Source organism: Heloderma suspectum, chromosome 1 (genome assembly GCF_057233095.1).
Source record: "Heloderma suspectum isolate Gila_16-S chromosome 1, 16-S_ref, whole genome shotgun sequence".
In the NCBI taxonomy this organism is placed as follows: domain Eukaryota; kingdom Metazoa; phylum Chordata; class Lepidosauria; order Squamata; family Helodermatidae; genus Heloderma; species Heloderma suspectum.
The window spans coordinates 136,098,736-136,124,295 of record NC_139458.1 but is presented as its reverse complement, the minus strand read 5'-3'; the positions used below and the strand labels follow the sequence as shown (position 1 = coordinate 136,124,295).

The following is a 25,560-nucleotide window of genomic DNA, read 5'->3' as shown; positions in this document are numbered from 1 at the left end:
GGACAGCTGGCTGGCCACTGTCTGAACAGAATGCTGGCCTAGATGGACCCTTGGTCTGATCCAGCAGGGTTCTTCTCATGTTCTTATCGTCTGTTGAACAGCTTGCCCCCTTCCTTTCTCGCTGCATCCCTCTCATTTTTTGACAAAACGGCAATTGTTAACAGTTCTGGCGGACAGACAAAAATGTGTTTACTGCGCAGTCAGAGTCCCAGGACGGCGGCGGGGGGGGCGCCACCCCTCTGCTCACTGACCCCCAAAACAAAAAGTGACTCTGGCCACCAACAGCTGTGTGAAAGCCATTCTCCGCGCGCGAGCGCGCACACATCTTCCTTGCAACAGTACCCAGAGGAGGCTGGTGGCTCCGATGTCAGCGGGGCGGTGAATCCGCTCGGGATTTCAGTCGGAACCAGTCAGGCCGGTTCTGGCTGAAACGCGGAGCGCATGCACCGCCCCGCCGACATCGGAGCCACCAGCCTCCGCTGGTAGCGTCGCTTTCCGCCGCCCTGCCCCCTGCTGGACTCTGGCAATCCGCTTCCAGGAAGGGAAGGGCCTGCGCTAGCGGAGCTCCGGCGGGACCCCGCGCAACAGCCGTCCGGACTCGGGGACAGCGAGACGCAAACGCCTGTCGACGCACCCCTGCGGATACTCGCTTCTGCTGGAGCTGCTTGTATAAAGCCCACCGGCCCGCCAGTCCCCGCAGCGTACAGGCGGGGTAGGACAGAGAACGAGGTGAGTCTCTCCGCGGCTTCGCACCCCCCCTCCCACCGCTCGCCCCCAATGTAACATGAGGATATTTGGGGGAGGGAAAGGGCGCAGGGTGCAGGAGGGTGCATCTGAAGCAGCTTGGTGGAAACCAGACGGAGGGAGGACAGCACAGAGTAAGAAGGTGCAAGCGCTGAAGAAGGGTGATTTGGTGCTAATTGCGCGCGCGCGCGCACCCGGTCGTCAAGAACCCCCGTGAGAGCAGCAACCCCAGGGCAGGGCTGGGAGACGTCGCTGAAGACGCCGCTTCCGACTTTGGCCACATCGTTTTCCTGCTGCCGCGCGTTGGCTTGCGTATGGATTCCCCGCGGGCCTTCCCTGTTTTCCTGACAGCCCCCAATGTCACATTGCACAGGAACGTCGGAAACCAGTCCATCTAGCCCGGTATCGTCAACACTGACTGGCAGCCTCGGCTCTCCAGGGATGCAGGCAAGAGGTTTCCCTTCCCCGCCTGGAGATGCCCGGGACTGAGCCTGGGACCTTGTGTGTGCAAAGCTGGGGCCCCTTCCCTTCTGGCTGTGTGCGCCTCCGGTACCTTATATGCTTCGACCATCGGTCTTGGACAGCTGGGTTGTCATAAGCCACAACTGGGTTGTGCCCCAACCTAAGCTGGGCTACACCAGAAGCACCACCACCACCTTTTAAAACAGGGTGGGGAAGAGAAGGAGACAATCAGAACGGGGGGGGGGGGGAGGCCCGCAAAATGAAAAGAAGAGAGAGAAGGCTGTAAACTTTTACACACGGATCTAGGCTGCATTGGTGGCGCCAACGTCTGTGGGGCAGTGTATCCGCTCCCAATTTCTGTCAGTGGGAGGCAAAGGGTTAAAGCCCCTTAGTCCCCATGCTGGGGACCAAATACAAATTGGGGGTCCTGTTCTGACAATTTGTGGGGGGGACACACACCCAGCACTCAAGGGCAGAATGACGCAGTTAAGATCACACGGAGCTTGGCCCCTGTGGAGGCTGGTTGCTCCGATGTCAGTGGGGCGGTGAATCCACTCTGGGTTTCAGTCAGAACCAGCCAGAACTCTAAGGGAGCTACCCAAGGTGCTGAACCCAATCCCTAAAATGGGAGGTAACCATTAGATATCTGACCTCAATCTGTGCCTCTGAGGACCAAAGTAGATGAGACGCATTTCATGCAACTAGCAACTGTGTGAATGGCTTCTAAAAAATAAATGGCAGGTATGAGGGGTCCAACCCACACCAGGATCCTGGTAGGGCAAAGGGTTCCAGCCCTCCTACCCACTACCAGGGTTCTAATTCGAATTGGACCACTCATACCTACTATTTAATTTTTTTAATCTGTTTATACAGTTATTAAAGGTATGAATGTCGTTTTTTCTAGTTTGGTCATTAGGTTCTGCTGCATCTCCATTGGTACGACGTTGCTTTATTTCTTTCCTTTCCAGCTGATCTTTTGCAATATAGTACTGTCCCCCCCCCCCCCGAAGCCAGCAACAACTCTGCTAGTGTTACAGCATTAGAACAAATTGAGCAATCTATGTACAATATGAAGCCGTTGGCTGGGATGAGTTATCTTGATGCTTTATGCCAGAAGTGAAGAACGAAATGCCGTAACGCCTTTCCATGAGCCTAGAGAACATTCAGTTTAGCAGGAAGAAAGATGTGACTTCTAGGACTTCTAAATGCACAGTGTATGGCTAATCCTAATTTTATTTTTATTTTAATGTAAGCACATGGAGCCCTCATCCAGATTAGGACCACTGTTACAGCCACTTTCCCCGCTAAATTCATCCACACACATACATGTTGTTGTTCAGTCGTGTCCAACTCTTTGTGACCCCATGGACCATAGCACGCCAGGCCTTCCTGTCCTGCGCTCTCTCCCGGAGCGTGCTCAGGTTCATCATATTCATTGCATCGGTGATGCTATCTAGCCATCTCATCCTCTGCCGTCCCCTTCTCCTTTTGCCTTCAGTCTTTCCCAGCATCACGGTCTTTTCCAGAGAGTTTTCTCTTCGCATTAGGTGGCCAAAATATTTCAGCTTCAGCTTCAGTATCTGTCCTTCCAATGAGCACTCAGTGTTGATTTCCTTTAGGATTGACTAATTTGACCTCCTTGCAGTCCAGGGGACTCGTAAGGGTCTTCTCCAGCACCACAGTTCGAAAGCATCCATTCTTCGGCGCTCAGCCTTCCTTATAGTCCAGCTCTCACAGCCATACATTACTACTGGGAAAACCATAGTTTTGATTAGACGGACCTTTGTCGGCAAGGTGATGTCTCTGCTTCTTACTATGCCGTCTAGGTTTGCCATAGCTTTCCTCCCAAGGAGCAAGCGTCTTTTAATTTCATTGCTACAGTCACCGTCTGCAGTGATCTTGGAGCCCAAGAAAATAAAATCTGTCACTGCTTCCATTTCTTCCCCTTCCATATGCTAGGAAGTGATGGGGCCAGATGCCATGATCTTCGTTTTTTTAATGTTGAGTTTCAAACCAACTTTTGCACTCTCCTCTTTCACCCTCAGCAAGAGGCTCTTGAGATCCTCTTCACTTTCTGCCATTAGGGTGGTATCATCTGCGTATCTGAGGTTGTTGATAATTCTCCCGGCAATCTTAATTCCAACCTGTAATTCATCCAGCCCGGCGTTTCTCATGATGCACTCTGCATATAAGTTAAATAAGCAGGGCGACAATATGCAGCCTTGTCGTACTCCTTTCCCAATTTTGAACCACTCGGTTGTTCCATGTCTGGTTCTTACTGTTGCTTCTTGACCCTTGTACAGGTTTCTCAGGAGACAGGTAAGGTGGTCTGGTACCCCCATCTCTTTCAGAATTTGCCACAGTTTGTTGTGATCCACACAATCAAAGGCTTTAGCATAGTCAATGAAGCAGAAATAGACATTTTTCTGGAATTCTCTTGCTTTCTCCATGATCCAGCGAATGTTAGCGATTTGATCTCTAGTTCCTCTGCCTCTTCGAAACCCAGCTCGTACTTCCGGTAGTTCTCGGTTCGCATACTGCTGAAGCCTAGCTTGTAGGATTTTGAGCATCACCTTGCTGGCATGTGAAATGAGCGCAATTGTACGGTAGTTTGAACACTCTTTGGCGTTGCCCTTCTTTGGAATTGGAATGTAAACTGACCTTTTCCAGTCTTGTGGCCACTGCTGAATGTTCCAAATTTATTGGCATATTGAGTGCAGCACTTTAACAGCATCATCTTTTAGGATTTTTAAAAGCTCAGCTGGAATACTGTCATCTCTGCTAGCTTTGTTGTTAGTAATGCTTCCTAAGGCCCACTTGACTTCACTCTCGAGGATGTCTGGCTCAAGTTCAGTGACCGCACTCTCATGGCTATCAGGGACATTAAGATCTTTCCTGTATAGTTCTTCTGCATATTCTTTCCACCTCTTCTTAATCTCATCTGCTTCTGTTAGGTCCCTGCCTTCTTTGTCCTTTATCATGCCCGTCTTTGCACAAAACGTTCCCTTGAGATCTCCGATTTTCTTGAAAAGATCTCTAGTCTTTCCCATTCTGTTGTTTTCCTCAATTTCTTTGCATTGTTCATTTAAGAAGGCCTTCTTGTCTCTCCTTGCTATTCTCTGGAACTCTGCATTCAGTTGGATATATCTTCCCCTTTCTCCCTTGCTTTTCACTTCCCTTCTTTCCTCAGCTACTTGTAAAGCCTCCTCAGACAGCCACTTTGCTTTCTTGCATTTCTTTTTCTTTGGGATGGATTGAGTTGCTGCCTCCTGAACAATGTTACGGACCTCCGTCCATAGTTCCTCAGGCACTCTGTCTATCAGGTCTAATCCCTGAAATCTATTCCTCACCTCCACTGTATATTCATAAGGAATATGATTTAGGTCATACCTGAATGGTTTAGTGGTTTTCCCTACGTTCTTCAATTTCAGCCGAAATTTTGCAAGAAGCAGCTCATGATCTGAGCCACAGTCAGCTCTAGGTCTTGTTTTTACTGACTGTATAGAGCTTCTCCGTCTTTGACTGCAAAGGACATAATCAATCTGATTTCGATGTTGACCATCTGGTGATGTCCATGTGTAGAGTCGCCTCTTGTGCTGTTGGAAAAGGGTGTTTGCTATGATCAGCGTGTTCTCTTGGCAAAACTCTATTAGCCTTTGTCCTGCTTCATTTTGTACACCAAGGCCATGGTTGCCTGTTATCCCGGTGATTTCTTGACTTCCTACTTTAGCATTCCAATCCCCTATGATGAAGAGGACATCTTTTTTTGGTGGTAGTTCTAGAAGGTGTTGTAGGTCTTCATAGAACCGATCAACCTCAGCTTCTTCGGCCTCAGTGGTTGGGGCATAGACTTGAATTACTGTGATGTTGAATGGTTTGCCTTGGATTCGTACTGAGATCATTCTGTTGTTTTTGAGATTGTACCCCAGTACTGCTTTTCCCACCCTTTTGTTGACTATGAGTGCTACTCCATTTCTTCTAAGGGATTCTTGCCCACAATAGTAGATATGATGGTCACCTGAATTAAATTCGCCCATGCCTGTCCATTTTAGTTCACTGATTCCCAAGATGTCGATGTTCAATCTTGCCATCTCATGTTTGACCACCTCCAGCTTGCCTTGATTCATTGATCTTACATTCCAGGTTCCTAAACAATATTGTTCTTTACAGCATTCGACTTTCTTTTCACCACCAGACACATCCACAGCTGAGTGTCCTTTTGGCTTTGGCCCAGCCACTTCACTCTTTCTAGCACTACTTGGAAATTCCCTCTGCTCCCCAATAGTATATTGGACACCTTCCAACCTGAGGGGCTCATCTTCCGGCATCATATCTTTTAGCCTTGTGATACGTTCCATGGGGTTTTCTTGGCAAGAATGCTGGAGTGGGTTGCCATTTCCTTCTCCAGTGGACCACATTTTGTCAGAACTCTCCACCATGACCTGTCCATCTTGGGTGGCCCTGCATGGCATAGCTTATGGCTTCACTGAGTTATGCAAGCCCCTTCGCCACAACAAGGCAGTGATCCATGAAGGGGCACACACATGTACACATGGGCTAAAGAGAGGGAGAAAACACCATTGCCACCAATGGAGGGGTTTTTTTTCCTTTAGCCTCCACACAGGGGCTGGGCAAATTTGGAGAGAGAGCAGCTGTGTGGGAAGCTTTATCCCCCCTATCCAGGTCAGGCCCCTGTGTGCTTACAGTAGAGTAAAAAGGTTAGGATCAGGTATACAGTATGCATTCTACATAGCATGTAGTTTAGCCCCTAGTCATCTCTTGAGGTCCATATTAGACAGAAGAAGGAGCTTCCAGTATGCAAGCAGAAGGGCCTAGGCCAGGGGCAACCTGGTACCTTCCAGATGCTTTAGACTACAACACCCCTAAGAGCCAGCCAGCATGGCCAATGGTCAGGGAGTGTGGGAGTGTTGGTCCAAAAGATCTGGAGGGCACCAGACTGCAACCCCTAACCTAGCCTATAGGACCTCCTTGGATGGATCCTTTGGTTGAAGGAGAGCCTGGCAACAGAAATAGTGGCAGAAGCTGGAAGATGGGACCTTAGAGTGAAAGTGGACTTAACAAGCTCTAGGGAACTTTTCAGTCTCTGGTAAAATACTACTTTCAAGCAACATGCCCTAAAGAAGCAGCTGCTCTTGGGAGGAGAAACTCTTTTTCATTTTAAGCTTCTTTTGCTTGCTGGGGGTGGGTGGGAGGCATGGAAACGCATCACATCTACTACTCTCAGAAGTAACCACCATAAAGACATAACTCCGTGCCTCCAGCCAGCATCTCTTTGCACAGCTTAAGAGTTTGCTGCTATGACTGAAAGGAGCTGAGAAGCAGCCTCTCCTTGTTCAGTAGACAGATATGATCAGCCTGTGACACAAGGAAGTCATTGCCTTCCCAAAACAGGCTTTCTCCTGAGTTCTATACAGCTCCCATGCAGACGGGTACCAACAGAGAAGAGATGTCTGTGAGACTGTTCTGTGTATAGGGTGGCCACTTAGGAATTGCCCAAACAGAGGAAATGAATCACCAGAAAAGAGGGCGCCAATTTGCATAAAATTTGCAGATGCTTACATATATGCAAATTCAGAAATACTTATAATAATTGAAATAGAAATGCAGTACCTCTCACCATAGTGTGGAAGACTGCGACCAGGTGACCTGTGTGTGCCTTGACCAGTCTGCTGTCCAGCTGCTGTTGGACAACTTGGGGCCCAGCTCTTCCTTCTGGTGGTTCTTTATCTCTATATGGGACTTGGACTGGACCAGCCTTCAAACAGAGGACAATCCTCTGTCAAAGAGGACACATGGACACCCTATGAGAGCATGTGTGTGCACGCCTTGCAGTACTAGTCTTACAACTCAGGAGTTCTTTCTGAGAAAACATGCAGAGGATCAGGCTGCAAACCACCCCACAAAAGTAACTTGGGCTGGAATCCCATGTACACTTTCCTGGGAGTAAGCCCCATTGAACATAATGGGACTTACATCTGAGCAGGCATACATAGGATTGTATAAGTGACGAGTATTTATCCCCTCCCTCCTCCCCAAGTAGCTCCTGCTTTTTATTTAAGCTTGTCATTCCACTGCTGGATAATGGCAACTGACAAACAAAATAGCCCCAGATTCCTTCCTCTGCAGTTATGTTTACCCACCACCATCCATAACCCAGTGGTCATAGCTCAGTGGTAGAGCATACGCTTTCCATGCTGACAGTTCCAGGTTCAACCCCCAGCTTCTCCAGGTAGGGCAAGAAAAACTCCTCCCTGAAACTGGAGAGCCGCTGCCAGTCAGTCTCATCAATACTGGGCTAGATGGGCCATGGTCTGACCTAGTATAAGGCAGCTTCCTTTGTTCCTGTGCTCCCCTCTTGAGAATTCCCCAGGACTTGCTTTAGATCTGGGGCTCCCCAGTGCAGTGCCCTCAGTGCAGTGCCACTGCACCCACTAGGCCAGGCAGAGGCATCCACCAAGCTATTTTCCCCCCTCTGCAAATGAATGCAGCTATTCCTCCATTCACTTGTACCGGGCTAGATACACCAGTGGTCCAACTCTGTATAAGGCAGGCTCCTGTGCTTCCCTCCTGAGCATTTCCCAAGTCTTGCTCTAGATCTGGGGTCTCCAGTACAGTGCCTGTGGGCACCACTGCTCCCACAAGACCAGGCTGAGATGCCCATCAAATTATTTCATCCCCTCTGCAAATAAATGGACCTAGTCCTCCATTCACTTGCTTGAGGGGGGTTCCTCCTTGACTAAAAATGTCTGAAACAAAGTCCACCCCCACCAAGGACCCCTGGGGTAGTAGGGTCCTTGGAGATTTTCAGGCGATTTTCTTGACCCATGCAAATGAGTGGAGAACTTGCTCCATTCACTTGCATGAGGGGAGGTAGCCAGAGAGAAATGAGAGAAAGAAACGGGGGGGAGGAGGGGAGCCAGAGAAAGAAAAAGGGTTGAGAGGGGGAGGAATCATGGGGCAGGAGAAAGGGAGGAATCAGAGAGAGGGGGAGAGAGGGAGGAAGAGAGAGAAGGGGAGCCAGAGGGAGAGAGGAGAGCCAGAGAGAGGAGGCAGAGAAAAGGGGGATCCTGGCAGAGAAAGAGGGAGGGACACCATTTGCGTCCCAGCAGCCGGAAGTCCGCCACCGGCTGGAGCCAGCCGGCAGCTCTGCAGACTCCCCATGGAGCGGAGCCGGCTGGGGCCGGTGAGGATTCCAGGGGGGAGGGATGGATCGCTTCCCCCCCCCCCCGCAGACCCCCGCAGACCGGTTCCTAACAGGCCATGGACCGGTACTGGTCCGCGGCCTGGGGGTTGGGGACCCCTGCCCTACAGAACCAATTGGTGGTAGTGCCCAGGCACCTTTTCAAAATGCCAAATGTGCCTGCAGGCCCACGAAGGTTGGAGACTCCTGTTCTAGATGGAATAAAGAAGCGAAAGGAAGACCAGGACAGGGGAGGGAACGGTGATTGTAAATAGAGGCATGGGTGAGAATTCCTCAAGCCCAGTGGCTCCTTTCAGAGGAGTAGCACTTCAAAGGAATTTGAGAGGGGGTGGAAGGATTGTACAAAGCATAACAAACATTATGAGGTGCATTGATTTTATTATGTTGTATTTGGGGTTTTAATTTTTGTGAACTGCCCAGAGAACTTTGGCCATTGGATGATATAGGAAAAGAATGGATGGATGGATAGATGGATGGATGGATGGATGGATGGATGGATGGATGGATGAGCAAATGAATGAAAAGGTGGCTGAGAGCTTTTTCTTGCTTTTTTAAAACTCTAAGGGTGCACTCCTATGGCTGCTAGTCAGCAGCTAGACAGCCATGGGATCAGTTGGTTTCTGGGAACCGACCTCAGAGCCTGCACTCAGAGGTTGGTTCCTGGAGAACCAACCCCCCCTCCCATACCACTTCATAGGCAGCGGTGATCAGCCCCATGTTCCACGCTCATAAGAGCAGCATGGAGCAGCGAAAATGGGGTGTTCCGGGAGGGGGGGGCAGATATGCCAGTACGACACTTCCTATGTGTCATCCAGCTGCCACTTCCAGCACTCTGAGGTCCCGTGGCTAGACAGCTGAAATCAGCTGTCTAGCCGCGAAAGCTGGGCCAGGGGAGTGAGGAAGAGATCCACTCCTCACCAATCCTCCTGCCCTGCACTGGATCGGCAGTCGCCCCGGGGCTCGGAGGCCCTGTTGATCCAGATAGGATTGCTCACTCCAACTTGCTGAAAACCACTGCACCTGTGGGGCTTTGCATGCAGCCGCCCCAGCACTCCCTGGAACATGATGTCCTAACCCTCTTTTTGGCAGAATCTGCTGCCTGCAGCTATGTAGAAGAAGTTAAAGGTGGAGGGGGCAATGAAGTTTGAGGATGCTAATTAATCCTTTTCTGTGCTGAAGCCACTGTGCTCCTGAAAAGCCCAAAGTTCCAGTTTGGGGCAGTAAAATCAGATGCTGTGTGAAATACCAGGATTTCACAGGGACCGCTTCCTGTCCTTCCCTTCCCTCTTCAAACCTTCATTGCAAACAAGCACCCAGCAGAAGGCACGTAAGAGAAGGAAGGCGGGGGGGGGGGGGGCAGAGAGAGGGAGAGAGAGAAACAGTGAGCAGACTGTGGAAGGAAAGATGGCAGTATAGTTTAGAGTTTACTATAACTTAGAAGGCTGCTGCCTTCATGCTACACTCCCTATTGGTCTGCTAAGGGAGTGAATTTTATGGTCACCTAGTCTACTGAGCTCAGACGAAAAAGGCCGGCTTGTATTAATGCAGATGATGCCATTGGGGCAGCTCAAAAAGATCCAGGGCACATGCCCTGGTATGCCTCTTCCAAGAACATCCATGATGCCCTTGCATGTATGAGCAAAGACATCCATGTGGCTAGGGCCTGACTCCCCCTCATTCTGCTCTCTGCCCTTGCTGACTATGCACGTTACCTCTGTTTTCTCCAGAAATGGCTACCACTGTGACAGACTGTGGAAATGTAAGGATCATCACACAAGTCATCCAGCAGACAGGCCCACAGGCAGAGGCGGCCGCAGCCAGTGCACCTGGGTCTCCTTCCATTACTCCACAGCTCACGCCAGCCCAGATCAAAAGGTTCCAGAATACACTGCCAAAGGCACTTGGGGTGAGGCCCTTCGGACTTGTCATGCTAAGCCCAGAGCAACGGTCTCTGGCTTGTAAAACGTTCTTTGTATAGGACAAGTAGCAGCAATAACACTTGTTGAAAACAACTAGCAGAAAAAAACATTTCATTCTTTAAAAAAAAAAAAACGCGCTTTGACAAATCCTCTACACCTTTCAGGACTCTTTGTCCTAGTGAGTGATAAAGATCTCATCTGATCTCAGAAGCTAAGCAGGGTCAGCCCTGGTTAGTACTTGGATGGGGAACCTAGGAATCAGGCTTCCTGCATTGAGCAGGGGGTTGGACTCGATGGTCTTGTAGGCCCCTTCCCACCCTATGATTCGATGAGTCTATGAAAATGGAATCACATACTCTCCTGGTTACCATATTCCAAAAGGACTTAATACTGTCCCAAGTAAAGTTGGATTGTGGGCCAAACTGCACATGACATGAAATGTGTCATTAGGAAGCCTGTCGGTTTGGATGTTTTAATTAATTAATTAATTAATTAATAATTAATATGGCAGGCGCAACAGGCACCCGGGAGGGGATCCTCAGGACCAGAGCATGTAGGGAGGGAGGTTTAACCCTTCGCTCTCCAGCTGACAAAAATACACACACACACACTGCTGTTAACCTCAGAAAAACTTCCCATTGACACCTGCATTTTACCCATAAGGAACGCAGACACAAAAGACATCTGGAAATGCTTTCTCAAGGATTACTGAGAATAAGGACTACTTTTGTGTAGATTGTTTTAGCAGCCATTCTTTTTGGAGAATTACTCTGCTATCTTACCAGATGGGTTTCAAATAAATCAGAATAAATATAGACTTTTTGCAAACCTAGAGGGGGGAGTTTGTTTTTTTAATGGCCAGGGATAGGGGGAAACTGGATTAAAAATGGCATGAGTGGATCAGGGGTGGACCTGGGTAGATCCATTAGACTGCTCTTGCTTTAAAACACATGCCATTTTTTAAAACTCATGTCAATCTTTCAGAGAAGTACAAGAACACATATTGTCCATGCATATATGATCAGGAATGTGCAAAAACAGATTTCAGCATTTTATGATGAGAACATACTTTCTCTTATCTTTTTCCAGATCTTTCTGATTTGCTAGGGTCATTTTCTACATTAATGCAGCAGTAGAGAGCTCATAAACTACCCAACTTATTTGAAATGGTTTTAACTGCAGTATGGTTTTAGCTGGCTGATGAATTGTTGTTTTGTTCCTCTTGTTTTTATGGACTGGTGTTTTACTAAATTTTATTATTTGTCTTGTCTTGTCCTTGTACACTGTCTTGGAACTTGGAGTGTGTGTGTGAGTGTGAGAGAGAAAGAGGGGGGGGGGAAGTGACAGACTTTCACTTCCTCAGGATAATGCTGTTAGCTACTAGAAAAGGCTTCACAACTTGTAACCCACTAAGGGCAATCCTGTGCATGTTTAGACAGGAAAAAGCTGTACAACTCCCAGCATTCCGCAGCCAACATGAGCCTCCGCATGAGGACAAGGGCAGTGAAGCTGGTGGTGGTGGTGATGACAGCAATCATGCTGGTGCTCCAAAAATACTGATCTCTTTGTTCTTCCCTCTTTGTTCTTGCCCTCCAGGTTATCCAGATTGTTTTGGGGGCTACACAGATCAGCTTTGGCATTGCCCTGACAGTAGCAGAAGGAGAGTTTAAGAGCCGCACCGTGATGAGTGGAGTCTACTTCTGGATCGGGTTCTTGGTAAACAAACTGTTCGAGAGGCTTGGGAGCTCAGCCATCAGTCCATACCACAGGGGTGCAGAACGTCAGGCCCGAGAGCCAAATCCAGCCCTCTGGGAGTCCCTAGAAGGCCATGCCCCCTTCCCTTGGTTCCACCCCCTTTCCCTCAGCCATCGGCCATTTGATAGTTTCCAGCTTTTGTGCAATCTTTTCCCCTCGTACTATTTGAAATAGGGGAGAGGCCATCGCTCAGTATGATAAAGCATATGCTTTGCATGCAAAAGGTCCCAGGTTCGATCTCTGGCTTCCCCAGGTAGTGCAAGGAAAGAATCCTGCCTGCAACCCTCAAGAGCTGCTGCCAGTCAGTGTTGACAATACTGGGCTAGATGGGCCAATGGTCTGACTCAGTATAAGGCAGCTTCCTGTGGCCCTACGTTCCTCTCCTAAGGCTTCATTACTGGCAGTAAGAGCTTTAATATAAGCTAAAATAGGCTGGCATTGTTGGTATTTTGGCCATGCCCCTTTTGCCTTCCACCCCACCCCCCACTGGATTATGGCCCGAGAGCTTCTCCAAAATGGAATTTGGCCCTTGGGCTGGAAGAGGTTCTGCACCACTACCATAAAAGCACCTGTGGAGAGGGCCCTTCTCGTTCCAGGATCAGGTAGAGAAACCTAGTGCCAGGAGACAGGGGGTGTTTCCATGACAACAGAAGGAGAAGTAAATGGAGGAGTACCAGATTTTTTTAAAGGAATCAGCTTTGCTGCGCTTTGGTCCATGCAGGGCTCCACAAGCGAGTGCTCCACACCAGTAAAAGTCACTTCACAGAACATACTTCCGGATGGGGGTTGGAGGGAATGTCATCTGACCAGCAGGGGCTGCTCAACCAGTAAGAGAGACTTCTCCCACCCCTGCTGTCCCCCGCTTTCTGCTTTCCCCTGAAGCTCCAGATGCACCTGCATTTCAGGAACAAGCCTCATTGACCACAGTGGGAGTTACTTCTGAGTAGACACACATATGTTTGTGCTAGGAAATGGGAAACACCTTTTGTCTCAATAAAAATCACTCCTTCTTTCTCTCTCCCCTCCCTGCACCTGCATTAGGTACTTCCTTAAAGCGACAATCATTAAAATAACAGAGTGTTCAATAAACAATCATCAGTAGAAACACAGTGTTCTAGCTGCCATGCTGGATCAATAGAAGCTTCTAAGCTTCTACATTAAGGCTCCTAAATGCATTATTTCGATTCATGGGAATCTCAGTGACTCCCTGAAGTGTGCATTTTGGGGACAAGCCTCATTGACCACAATGGGAGTTATTTCCAAGTAGACACTAATTGGTTTGTGCAGGACAGGAAACACACAGGAAACACCCCTTGACTGAGGCCACCGTGAAAGGCACAGCCCTGGGCAAGGCTAGCATACCCGAGGGCAACACAGGGGTTGGGGCACACAGCAGCTATACCCCAGAGAACCCGACTTAAGGAAAAGAATTGGACTTTAAGCAGTCTCAGGAAATCTGGGTTTTTCCATAATAAGCTCTGGGGTGGCTGCTGGATGGTCATGATGTCATGTATCCCTAATGACCTCCAAACACAGCCAGCCCGGAGTAAATTGCTCATGGAGAAACCCCCAGGGATAATCCTGCACCAAGGTAACACAAAACCCCCACCTCAGCCTCTACCTATGGCTCACCCAAATGTTCATTTTGCTGCAGTGCTGTCTGATGCATACTTGCATGTTCTTCACATGTGACAACGTGCTTGTTTAGCACATATTTTTCCCTATACAGAAAGAACCTCTGAACTGTTTCACATGTTACTAACCTCAGCTCGAGACATACCAGCTACTATAAGGAAACCTCCGAGTGGAGTGGGAGTTCTGGAGAAACTTACAATTTTATATTATTTCTGTACCTCAGCAACGTAACTCATGATTCTGGGTTCTGCATGGAAAGAGAGAGAGTCGACCTGATACTTGTTTGTTTTTCCTGACCTATGTAGCTCCTGTTCTCTGGCTCCTTGTTGGTGGAAATGGAAAAAAGAGAACTTCCGTGGCTGGTAAATATTCTCCCAAGTTTTTTTTTTTTCCAGATTAAAACCAACATAGGCATAATATGGATGTAGCTAAAGCTGGTGCCAGTACTTGTTCAGGGGTATTTGGAGAGAAATGGGAGCCCTGGTGGTCAAGGTCTGAAGGAGAGGGAGGCTCCAATACAGACAGTTGTTATAATGGAGGCAAGGTGAAGTTGTTGATGTGTGTTTATGATGGATACATAAAAAGGAGCCTGACATGTAGTGTTATACTGAGATCTGGGTGCCGGCGTATATTTTGTAGGATAAGTCAGCTTAATAGTTCACTAATTTACCCAGTCATTGTATCTATACTCTAGTTAAAAGGCCCACCTCTCGGGACATCCTCCACAATCTACCAAAGACAATCTGCCTAGCAGAAACTTGAAGATCTTGCCAACCAAGACTGTCCAGAGCAAGGGGGATCCCCTCCATCCAACCCTCGGAGTGCGTGTGTAATGCTCCTGACCTGCAGTGCCAATCAAGCCAGGGCAGTACATGCTGAGACTGTCTGTAGCAGGGGTGGAGAACTCTGTCCCATGGCCTGGTATGGCCTGTGGGAGGTCCCCTTTCAGCCCACAGGTTTCTCTGATTGGAGAGAAGGGGTTCTCCCTCGCACATGGCAGTGAGGCTTTTAAAAAGAGGCTTTCCATATGTGAGTGAGTAAGTGAATGAATGAAGTCTGGGAAGCACAAGCTGGGAATACATGCCAGCAGTGGGGTGGCCCCACCAACTTTGGGGTGTAGCCACCACCCACTGCTGGTATGTAGCTCCCACATATGGTTGCCTAGAATCTGTTTAGCTCTTGGGCCAAAAAATATTCCCTAGCCCTGGTGACATGAAGATGGGCTAATAGAATGACTGTTTCTGTTGTTTGTTTGATTTATTGATGTAGGTGAAAGCCTGCTTCTTCACCAACTTGCTAGTTGCTCTGGCTGCATTGGTTGCAGCCCTCCTTCATACTACTGAGATTGTACAAGTGTTTGAAAAAGGGAATCCTTGCACCTCCGAATACACCGTTACATTTTTTTGCACTCATAATAATCAGGTAAGTTTTTCCTCTCTCTCTCTCCCTCTCTCCAAGCACATGTAATAGCAATTCTCAATCTGCTTAAAATGGCCTGATTCAACTAAGGCTCCTGGCATCCAGAGACTCTTCAAAACTACTTTGTCTAAATGAATGAATGGAAGAAATCTGCCTCACTTTAGGCTCTAGGAACCAAGGGGCAGCTAATATTTAGTGGAGAGATTCTCTACTATTTCCTAAGATGCGCCAATGGTCAACAGCCAAAGGAACACGAAGACATAGACCTATCTTGCTTCATGACATCCAAACCCAGAACTCTGGGTTGTTGGGAGATGAACAACTCAGAGCTTGAACCCATGGGTTCAACCCATGGGACATCACGATAAACAACTCAGGGATGAAGTGTCCCTGTGTTGCTTATTGCAGTGGGAGCTTTTGGGTGTACAGGAACCAGCTCACATGCTCACTCCTGCTGCATTTTCACCAACTCACAGGTAACAAACTATGAGTTGTTGACAATGTGTAAACCATCTCATACTGCCCCAGTAATTCAAATGTGGGGATGGTGCGATACCCTGTTATTATTTTTCTTAATGTATGTTTAAGAATGCATATGAGATTGTTTTATGATGGGGGTGGGGAAGTAAGAGGGGAAAGAAGTACTTTGGATCATCCTAAAAACACCCACTTCAAAACCAATCAAAAATACATTTTGTATAAAATGGCTTCATTTGTCTGTGAAATTCACTGTCATAGGATGGGAAGTAAACCTTTTAGCAAAATGTAGCGAGAGAATACACATCTTTGTGGATCTTCACAAAGAAGAGTTGTCTTTAATCACCTCTTACAGACTAAAACAAACAAAGTAAAATTTTAAGAAGTGTCCAAATGTGACAATGAAGTTGGGCAAACGGTGTGGGTGGTAGTCAGGAAAACTGGCAGAACATCAGTCTGAAAACACCAAGCTTGGACAGCTGTGAAAGTGTGTGTGCATGTCAGGAAGGGGGGTGGAGGATGGACGACTTTGTGAGAGTCAAAGCTTAGAAAGAAATTTCAGAAACCACACAGAAGCTGATTAATACACAACGATGGTGTTTTATCAAATGGCTGTAATGCGGTTGGGATGGGGTTAACCTAGAAGATAACCCTCACTTGGTGCAAAATGCTGCAGCCAGACTCTAAACTGGGACTTGCTGCACAAAGCATATAACTCCAATATTATTCTAGCTTCTTTGTTGCCAGTTTGTTTCTGGGCTCAGTTCAAGGTGCTGATGTTAACCTTTAAAGCCCTAAATGACCCAAAGCCAGGATGCCTGAAATACCACCCCATCCACATGTGCCCCTCTGTGTGCGCTCAGATCATCACCTGAGGCCCATGACGAGAGAAGAGGCAGGTGAGCACTGTGGCTTTGGAATGCCCTTCTAAAGGAGGCCTGTGTGGCCTGAACCCTGCCTGCCTTTCAATTGGTGATGAAAATCTGACTTTTTAGATGGGCCTTTGGGCTAGAGTAATGTTAACTGCTCCTGGATATCATTTGGTTTTGGTATTCTGTGTGGATGTATCGATTTTAATTCTTCTTCTTCTTCTTCTTCTTCTTCTTCTTCTTCTTCTTCTTCGCATTATTTGTTTTATGCTGTTCTAATTTTATAAGTCATTGTGGGGGTCCTTGTGGACTGAAAGTGTGGGGTGTAAGTACTGAAAATAAATGAATGAAAGTACAAGCTGAGGTCATTATGAATCTAGGAGATACTGAAATAGTAAATGTTTTCCAAAGAACAAAGCATATTAACTGTAAACTAGGCTTACATCAACTGTAATTAAAGGGAATAATTGATTAATGCTTGGGTTTTACAACTGGTTAATTATATAATGTGTGTCAAGGTATTTAGCTATAAAAGAGACATAATATGAATGGTTCTTTGAATTTGAAGGTTTATTCCTCCCACATCTTCCTACCAGAGGTCCAGTTACTGTAAATTATGAGTGCATCCTGCATACGCATATTGTCTCCAAGTGTCTAGTTTTGTGAAGTAAGAAAGAGAAGAGGTGGGGCTGCCTTCCCAAGAATGAAATGAAATTTATTTAGGGATCTTCCTAAATTATCCCTTCTAACAAGAAGGGATAGAATTTCCCAACCTTGGGTCTCCGGTGTTGTTGAACTACATGTCCCATCATCCCCAGACAGCATGACCAATGGTTGGGGTGATGGGGTTTGTAGTCCAACATCATCTGGGGACCAGCACTTGGGAAATGCTCAGATAGAAGGAAGTCCATGCTTTGAAGCTAAGCCAATCTTCAGCAGCTGGGCTTTAGTACTGACACCCATTTTAGAGAGCTGCAGAATTCTCCACATCTCTACCTCTGGAGGATTTGTGCCTTCCTCCCTCACCCACCTCCCAAAAAGTCTTCAAATCTGGGTCACTGAACCAGAAAAATCCATAGGCCTGAGTCATTCTGGAACATTAGCCACTGTATGCACAAGCTATGGGTTGCAAATACAGCAGTTAATTCCTTCCAGTTCTGGAATTTATAATGGGGTGATTGGATCAATGGCAGCCAGCATGACTGATTCTTGCCTTTGTCTGCAGATACTGTCATATGGGCTGAACTCAGTGTTTATCATCTTTTCGCTCCTCGAAGTGTCCATAGCTGTCACTGCCCTGGTGATTACATTCAAGTCTACAAAACCACAAGTCTATCGGCAGATGGTGAGCCCTGAAGCAGCAACATCCTTCCTTGCTCACCCACCTAATCCAAATCAATCGATCTGAGGAAAGATGATCAAAAGTTTAGTACCAGCCTAGTCCTACTAGCTCCAAAAATGCTCCCTCTCCCCTATCCCTTTCTGGCTTTGATGGTAGGGTTTCAAGACTTGCCCTGCTCCCACCAAAGCTGTGGGAACAGGATCTGATCTCCAGAAACGTGATTGCATTATCTATGTGCTTTAAAGTCCTGACTAATGGACAGGGGAGTGCAACCCTGTTGGTTCTTCTTGACAGCTCAGCGGCTTTCGAGACCACTGACCGTGGTATCCTTCTGGGTTGTTTATCTGGGTTGGGTTTAGGAGGCAATGTGTTAATGTGGTTCCCAGTCCTTCCCGGAGGAGTGGACTCAGAAGGTGGTGCTGGGGGGACATCTGCTCCACCCCATGGCTGTTACGTTCCATCTTGCCCCCCTTGTTTTTTAGAATCTACATGAAACCGCTGAAAGAAGTTACCTGGAGGTTTGGCCTGAAGTGTCATCAGTATGCAAATTATACTGCCTCTCTGCAGTATAATGGGAGGCTCTGCCTCTCATTTCCGTCTACACCTCCCAGGGAGGCTGTGGAAGTCTGGAGCCTGTTTTGGGGTGGATGAGGGTAAACAAGCTGAAGCTTAATCCAGGCAGGGCGGAGGTGCTGCAGGTTGGGAAATCAACTAATCGGGAAGGAGGTTTACAACTGGTCTTAGATGGGGTTGCACTCCCCCTAAAAGACCATGTGCATTGTCTGGGAGTCCTCCTGGACTCTGCACTAACTGGGGAAGCCAGGTGGCTACAGTGTTCAGGGGTGTGTTTTACTACCTCAGGCTGGTCCGCCAGCTGCGGCTCAATCTGGAGAGGACAGATCTTGCCTCAGTTATCCATGCCTTAGTGATGTCCAGGCTGGACAACTATAATGTGCTGTATGTGGGACTGCCTTTGAAGACAGTCCAGAAACCGCCACTGGTGCAGAATGCAGACGCCCGAGTGTTGGTAGAGGCCAGGCAGTCAGATTCCCATACTGTGCCAGCTGCATGAGTTACCAGTGTGTTTCTGAGCCTTAAATGGTTTGAGACCAAATGACTTGAAGGAGTATCGTCACCCATATCAGCCTGCCCGCACTTTAAGATCAGCAAGAGAGGCCCTTCTCACTTGCCTACCTGTGAGGGCAGTTAGGTGGGTGAGTACATGAGAGAGGGCCTTTTCCGCAGTGGCCCCACATAAGTTGCCATCAGGGGTCTGCTAGACCTCATCATTGCAGCCTTTTAGGAAGGCCTGAAGACTTACTTGCTTACTCTGGCCTTCCCCTGATGATATTTTATCAGACTAGGGCTATAGCTGCAATTGCGTTGTAGATTCAGTGTTATGCTGGTGTTTGTTGTTTGGGGGAACATTTGCTGTTTTTGTTACTGCGTTGGTTTTTTATTATATTAATTTTATTATATGCAATGTATTGTTGTACGCTGCCTTGGGAGGGCTCCTGCCCTGAAAGGCAACCTAGAAATATTTTTAAATAAATAAATTATCCCCCCCCCCATTGCCATTTCAGTGGTCCCCAGCACTCTCCCAGAGGGTTTGGCCAGCCCCTACATCTCTTTCAGAATAGTGGAGAAAGGCAACTATAGTGTCTACGTAGAGGATGGATAACCCCTATGGAGAATAATTACTAGCTTTCGTCTTCTACTGTGTGTGTTTTCCAGGTATCGTGAGCAGCGAGAGCCTTACTTCCTCTCTTCTGCCACACCTCCTGCAGCAGTACTGAGCACCTTGCTTGAAGCTACATGGCTATGAACTTCTTACAGCTGCTTCACCTTTCCAAGATGTACTGCAGGCATCAAAAGAAGCAGCTATTTTTATATCCTCATGGGCTTTTGCATCGCTTGCCTCTGAGAACAAACTTTAGAATTGCCTGTCCTGCCACATAAGCTGAGAAGACAATTTTTTTGAAGTTCAAAATCCCTTCCCACTCCTCATTATGGAGTGAGAACTCTGTGCCTTTAAAAACAAAAAAAACTCCATTTTCCTATCTGTTCCTGGAAGACAACAATCCTGATGTCTAAATTCTCTCTGTTTCTCTCTCTCTCTCTCTCTCTCTCTCTCTCTCTCTCTGTGTGTGTGTGTGTGTGTGTGTGTGTGTGTGTGTGTGAGGGAGAGGGAGAGGGAGAGGGAGAGGGAGGGAACCATCCAAACAACTAACCCCTGGACTTCCTGGGTTTCTGCCAATACAATTTTAATTTATGGAAATTTTATTGGAATGATTCCTGTGATAAGATGCATCTGTAAAAGTTTGCATGTTATACCGGAACTGAGAATCGTGTGAATTTTCAAGAAAATATCTAGCCATTAGAGCCACTTAGAAAACTGCATGTGGATATTTTGGGGAGGGGGAAATTTGAGGTTGATTTTTAATGATCACACAGCGTATGACTTCACAGGAATAATTCCTGTTAAGTATCCTCAAAGAGCAAAACATTCCATCAGAAACTCAGCCTGTTCATAATCAGAAGAGAAAGACCTTGCCTCTTCCATTTTGCCCTTGCCCCAGTTCTCTAAGGCTGCAATCCTATACACACTGACCTAGGAGTAAGTCTCATTGAGTTCAATGGGACTTACTTCTGATTAGCCATTGAAAGGATTGCACCATAAGGCTGAAATGTTATATACACATCAGAAAATAAATGCCATAGAGTACAGTGCAAGTTACATCTGAGTAGACATGAACAGGATCAGGCAGCAAAGGAAAGAAAGCAACACTCTATTTTACTTCGGCCTAATGCTATCTGACCTTCTGATGAGCACTTGGGGAAAGACCATAGCTCAGTGTTAAAACATATGCTTTGCTTGCAAAAGGTCCCAAGTTCAATCCCCAAGATCACCAGATAGGACTAGAAAAGACACCTCTCTAAAATCCTGGGTGGCTGCTGCCAAATAGTGTAGCCAATACTGAGTTAGACAGGTCAACGGTCTGACTTGGCATATGGCAACTTCCTATATTCCCTACGTATCTCATTTCCACCTTGCTTCATATACATCCTAGATAGCAAAAAAGCTGCCTGAGAAACTACACTAGAGGTAAGATTACTGTCACCCATCTCTAGTGTAACTTGGAGACAGATTGCAATTATTCCACGGAAATACCTAATAGATTATGAAGTAAAGCTGTTCAAAATTACAAGGTTATGCAGAAACTCATTTGAAGGCTGAAAGGTTGGGGGTGGAGAGGTGTGCTACTTAAAGTAGGGTGCAATCCTATGTATGTTTAGACTCGGGCAGGCTGGGAATTGTAGGCCTTTTTTTGTCTAAACATGCATAGTATTGTGCCCTTAGTTTATTTCTATTGGACTATAAAAGAATAGGGGAGGGATGTCAAAAGAACAGTAACAAGATGCAAGCAGATTAATCACTGATAAAAAAACAAAAGCTAACCATGTTGGTTCAACAGGGGGAAAAATCCAAAATACCTTTATCAGAACCAACTAAACTTCCACAAAATCGCACAAAGTTGTAGAATTTTGGTTGGTCATAATAAAGGTATTGCCCATCTGTGGATTTTGGATTTTGATCACTGATTATGTGCTGTGCTTAGCAAAAGACCAAAGTGCACTGGCCAAAGTGCAGTACATAGGCACTCTTTAGTTTTGTGAACTGCCCAGAAAGTTTCAGCTATTGGGAGGCATAGAAATGCAATTGATCAATCGGCCAATGGAGGACTTTCTATTCATGGCGAGCAAACAAGCTATTTGGTCAGGAACTTTGATGAAGTTTGTGAAAGCCTACCTACATCATGCAGTATTATTTCTAGATGCAGAAGAAATGAAAGAAAGATTATAGGCCAGTTTATACATTCGACAGAAGGCAGTGCTAAAGCTGTTCCTAACAAACTAGGCTGGCCGCTTCTCCCCGACACGCTAGTTCCCCTGCGCAAACCCTACTGCAAGAACCACCCTTACCAGTAATGTCTCAGTATACTGGATTCTTTTTCTCTATAGTTTCAGGGAGGAGCTGGTTATTTCAACTTCTCCATTCTCACCTGTCTGTCTCTGTATAAAATTCTGAAGACAACTCTCTCTTTTGATTGACTTGGATACCCAATAATTTAAAGTTTGGGGGATGCTTCTTCCATTAGTTTTCGCTCTTTGCACTGTGCCGCTGTAATCCCGTGCTGCAAAAGGATGCATGCAGGGGCTTGCTTGTAAGTATGATTATATGATCTAGATATGCCAAGAGCTATTCTAGTGGAGTGGTTAAGAGAGTGAGAAGGCCAGTTTGCATGCCACAGTAAGCCACGCTGAAAACAAGCCATGGTGGGTTGGTTAATTGCTCACTAAGCCACGTTGCTGCCGACAGACAATCAGGCACTCGCTGGCTTACCATGGTTTGTTTCCCCCTTTGTCCTCCCGCCCACTTACAGCAGGTATCCCAGGGGCCTGTGCGGCACAACCTGTCTATACTCCTGCTGTGATGAGATTCTCCCTGCCCCCTTGCCACCCTCTTGCCTTGGGAAACACCTGCATCGACATTTAGCTATATGCCATATCTTCAGAGTGGAGAGGTGGGGCTTACCTTCCATTTTAGGGCAAGGTGGCTGAGAGTTTTATCTTTTAACATTAAAAAAAAGCCGCCTTGGTTGCTGCTTGCAGCTGGGGACGTGCACTGTTTCTCTTCCTAGCACAGCTATGCTTGTATGTGTGATTGACTTACCTCTGGCTGAGCCCATGTGGCCCCAACTCAGGACCATGGTGATTCGGGGGGGGGGGGTTAAGCTTTCCCCCCTTCCACTTTTCATTCTGAAATTCCCCCACCCCCTGTGAACTCACTGGGTGTCAGCTTATGCAGGCCACCACATTCAACTGTATTGTTGTTATACCAAAAAGATCCAGGCAGTGACTCTGCGTAGCTCTGTGACCTGAACGGACATTGTGCCTTACAGTTTTTGACATAGCAGTGAATGGAGAACTGAGCACTTCCCATGAAGGAAAAGGCCAATATGAGCTGCCATATTGATTTAAATTATGCATAGAAATAAGCACCTGTTCTAAAGCATTGCACTAATATTACTTTAAAGAATGTGTTAGCATGATGAGTTTTTCAGAATTTGTTGTGCCTTGCGCCTAATCCTTTCAAGGTTTTTAGAGAGCAGTCCTATGGCTGTTAGACAGCGGCTAGACAGCCATAAGATTGTTCAGTTCTGGGAACCAGCCTCGGAGCTCGTGCTCCAAAGTCAGTTCTCAGAAAACCGCCTCCCCACCCCCACCGCCTTGTAGGTGGCGCAGTTCGCCCTGGGCTCCGCGCTTGGAAGAGCAGCATGTAGCGGGGCAAACGGGGACGTCTCCAGGGGCGGGGAGCGTGGAAGTGCCGGTACAACATTCCTACGTGTCGTCCAGCCTCCCCTCCCCCCGCTCTAAAGTCCCATGCTAGACAGCCGAAACTGGCCGTCTAGCCGTGAATGCAGGGCAAGTGGAGCGTGGAGGAGGGGTTCCCCTCCACTCTCCGCCCGCCCTGCATTGGATAGGCAGTCGCCTCCAAGTTCAGAGGCTGCTGACTATCTGCATAGGACTGCGCCCTTACTGTACTATCGCGGTCCTGACTATTGAGAGTGTTATTATATAGCACCTCCCTGCTATCTGCCTTCTGCATTCAGACTAAAATATATTTGTCATGGTGTTTGAAGAGGTTTGTTAATAAATTTATCCTCCAGACTTCCCAGCGATTATTTTCTGTATGTGCGTTCATGTGCAGGCTCTGGTACTTCCTGCTGTAGCCTAGCAGACCTTGTGGTGAAAACTTGGAAGACAATTGTTACTTCGAGGAGTTAGTGGTGTACAACAATGGCTCTTTCTGTGCCTAGACTTCCAATTGGGCCTGTTGGTTTAAATTAAGCACAGCTTTTTCTTCCCAGAATCGGTTATCTGTTTGAGACCAGAGAGGCCATTATTTACCTTTAGATAAGCCTCTGATGAGAACTCAAGATTGGCCACTTGTTGTGAAGGTAGCCGTCATATCTAAGTTGGCTTACTGCCAAACATTCTCAAAGTCACTGGTGTAGAGCTTCAGAATAGGGCTGGGGTTAACATGAGCATAACAGTATATATGAATCCCTGAGATGTTCCCAGGGTGGGATCTCAACACAGGCCAATCCGGAAAAATGCTGTATAAACCAGGCCATTATTGAGGTCACATCCATTGCCATTTAGCAAAGGGATTCCGGTAGCTACAGGGACATAAGCTTATTATCTTACTTTGAAGTGTCCTGCAGCAATGATGTGTTTTGCTTTTCTCCTGTGTTAGTTTGTTCTTGCTTAATAGAATCTTCAGCCTTCACTTATTAGTATGTCCATTGTATTCTGAGGGCATCTCTACACCTGCAATTTATCGCACATCCATGGTTGACCACTCATGAAAGTTTGCAGGTCCATTACACGACACCGTACTCCACCAGCAATTTTCTTGCCATTTCCCCCTGCCTATCCCGCATTGTCCCCAAATGGAAAAAATGCAGTATTTTTTCAGCCTGTGCAACAGGAGCACCATGGCCTGCCTGTGTACTTCTCCTATAGCTAGAAAAACCCACTTTGTTTGAGGTTGTTGGGAGTGCGGTTATGATAACAACAGCAGTGACATTGGAGAGGTGAGCATGTCGGGATACTGATCTGCTGACTTGCTGCCATGCTGGCTTGGTGCAATACCATGACTAAATGCAATGCACCAACTTTTGCTCCCCACTTTGTCCCCTTACTCCACAACACAGAATGGCCGGTATGCAAGGAGTTCACCGGGAAACTGGTGCCTGTGGGGGCAGAGTCAGGGATGGCAGAGAAATCCACCATGGACCCCAATGAGGTCCATGGAATCCGGTAGCCTATCGCGTGAAAAACCTCAGACGCAAATGGCATAGTGGACGCCATTTCCAGCCGTAAAGCCCTTAGTTTAAGCTAAATGCAGCCATTTACGGCTGCATTTAGGTTAATCTAAGAGTGGACGCTATTTGTGGCCGGATTTCTTCCTCCTCAGTGATATGGCAGTCGTATCGCTGGCTATACGGAGCAGGCCGGCGGCTCTGCAGAATTGCCATGGAGTGGAGCTGGCCCACGAGGATTCCGGGGGGAGGAATGGATTGCCTCCCCCCCCCCGCGGACCCCCCCCCAACGGAATGTAGGGGTTTCGTACATCAGTTCAGTGGAGGTTGCTGTGTCAATCACAACCAAACCACCAGTAATCTGCGAGGGGAGGGAAAGAGGCAGGAACCAGGGAGGAAATTTTGCCATGCCCTTAGCAATAGCTTTTCATGGAAAAATAGCCACCCTGTAAACGGTAAGGAATGGAATATAACAAAATAGAAACAACTGTGTAAAGAAGCCCGATCTATTCCCGCGACGAAAGCCCTGGTATCGATGTGGATTTCTGCCCCTGTGTGATGAACCCCGGAATCCTGGAACTGAACTCTGGCATTTTTAAACAAATGAAGAGACAATTAAATGGTGGGGGGGGGGGGGAGAAGAGAGCAGAGAAGTTAAGAGCAGGCAGCACAATTTAATTTGTTTTCTTTACAAATAAGGAAGTGTAAGAGGAGATATTAAAGGACGCAGAATGGCCATTGAAATACTTGGTCCCTTTCGAATGGCCATAGGAATGCACTGAATTTCCCAAAGAATACGTGTTTAAATAAAGTTTAAAGGGACAGG

General features: G+C 47.2%; 1 protein-coding gene across 2 annotated transcripts; it reads left to right on the top strand.

Annotated features, from left to right (window-relative positions):
• The first annotated feature begins 473 nt into the window (after positions 1 to 473).
• LOC146357965 (uncharacterized) lies at positions 474 to 23,585 on the top strand. 2 transcript variants are annotated; one of them, XM_084859445.1, is made up of 7 exons: positions 474 to 729; positions 10,156 to 10,334; positions 11,944 to 12,063; positions 14,043 to 14,099; positions 15,007 to 15,159; positions 17,728 to 17,847; positions 19,579 to 23,585. In XM_084859445.1, exons 2-7 carry the CDS (start codon positions 10,158 to 10,160, stop codon positions 19,585 to 19,587), a joined length of 636 nt encoding a protein of 211 aa, XP_084715571.1. In that variant the 5' UTR covers positions 474 to 729; positions 10,156 to 10,157; the 3' UTR covers positions 19,588 to 23,585. The 2 variants fall into 2 exon arrangements, with proteins under 2 accessions (XP_084715571.1, XP_084715565.1); XM_084859439.1 differs by having other exon boundaries at positions 531 to 729; positions 17,728 to 17,926; positions 19,579 to 22,939.
• Positions 23,586 to 25,560: the final 1,975 nt, after the last annotated feature.

What these genes read in the sequence shown, in the direction of transcription:
- LOC146357965 (XM_084859439.1), top strand. Translation starts at nt 10,158, where the DNA reads ATGGCTACCACTGTGACAGACTGTGGAAATGTAAGGATCATCACACAA. An exon ending in CACTGCCAAAGGCACTTGGG is followed by an intron (nt 10,335 to 11,943) that starts GTGAGGCCCTTC and finishes CTTGCCCTCCAG; the next exon opens with GTTATCCAGATTGTTTTGGG. An exon ending in AAAGAGAACTTCCGTGGCTG is followed by an intron (nt 14,100 to 15,006) that starts GTAAATATTCTC and finishes TTATTGATGTAG; the next exon opens with GTGAAAGCCTGCTTCTTCAC.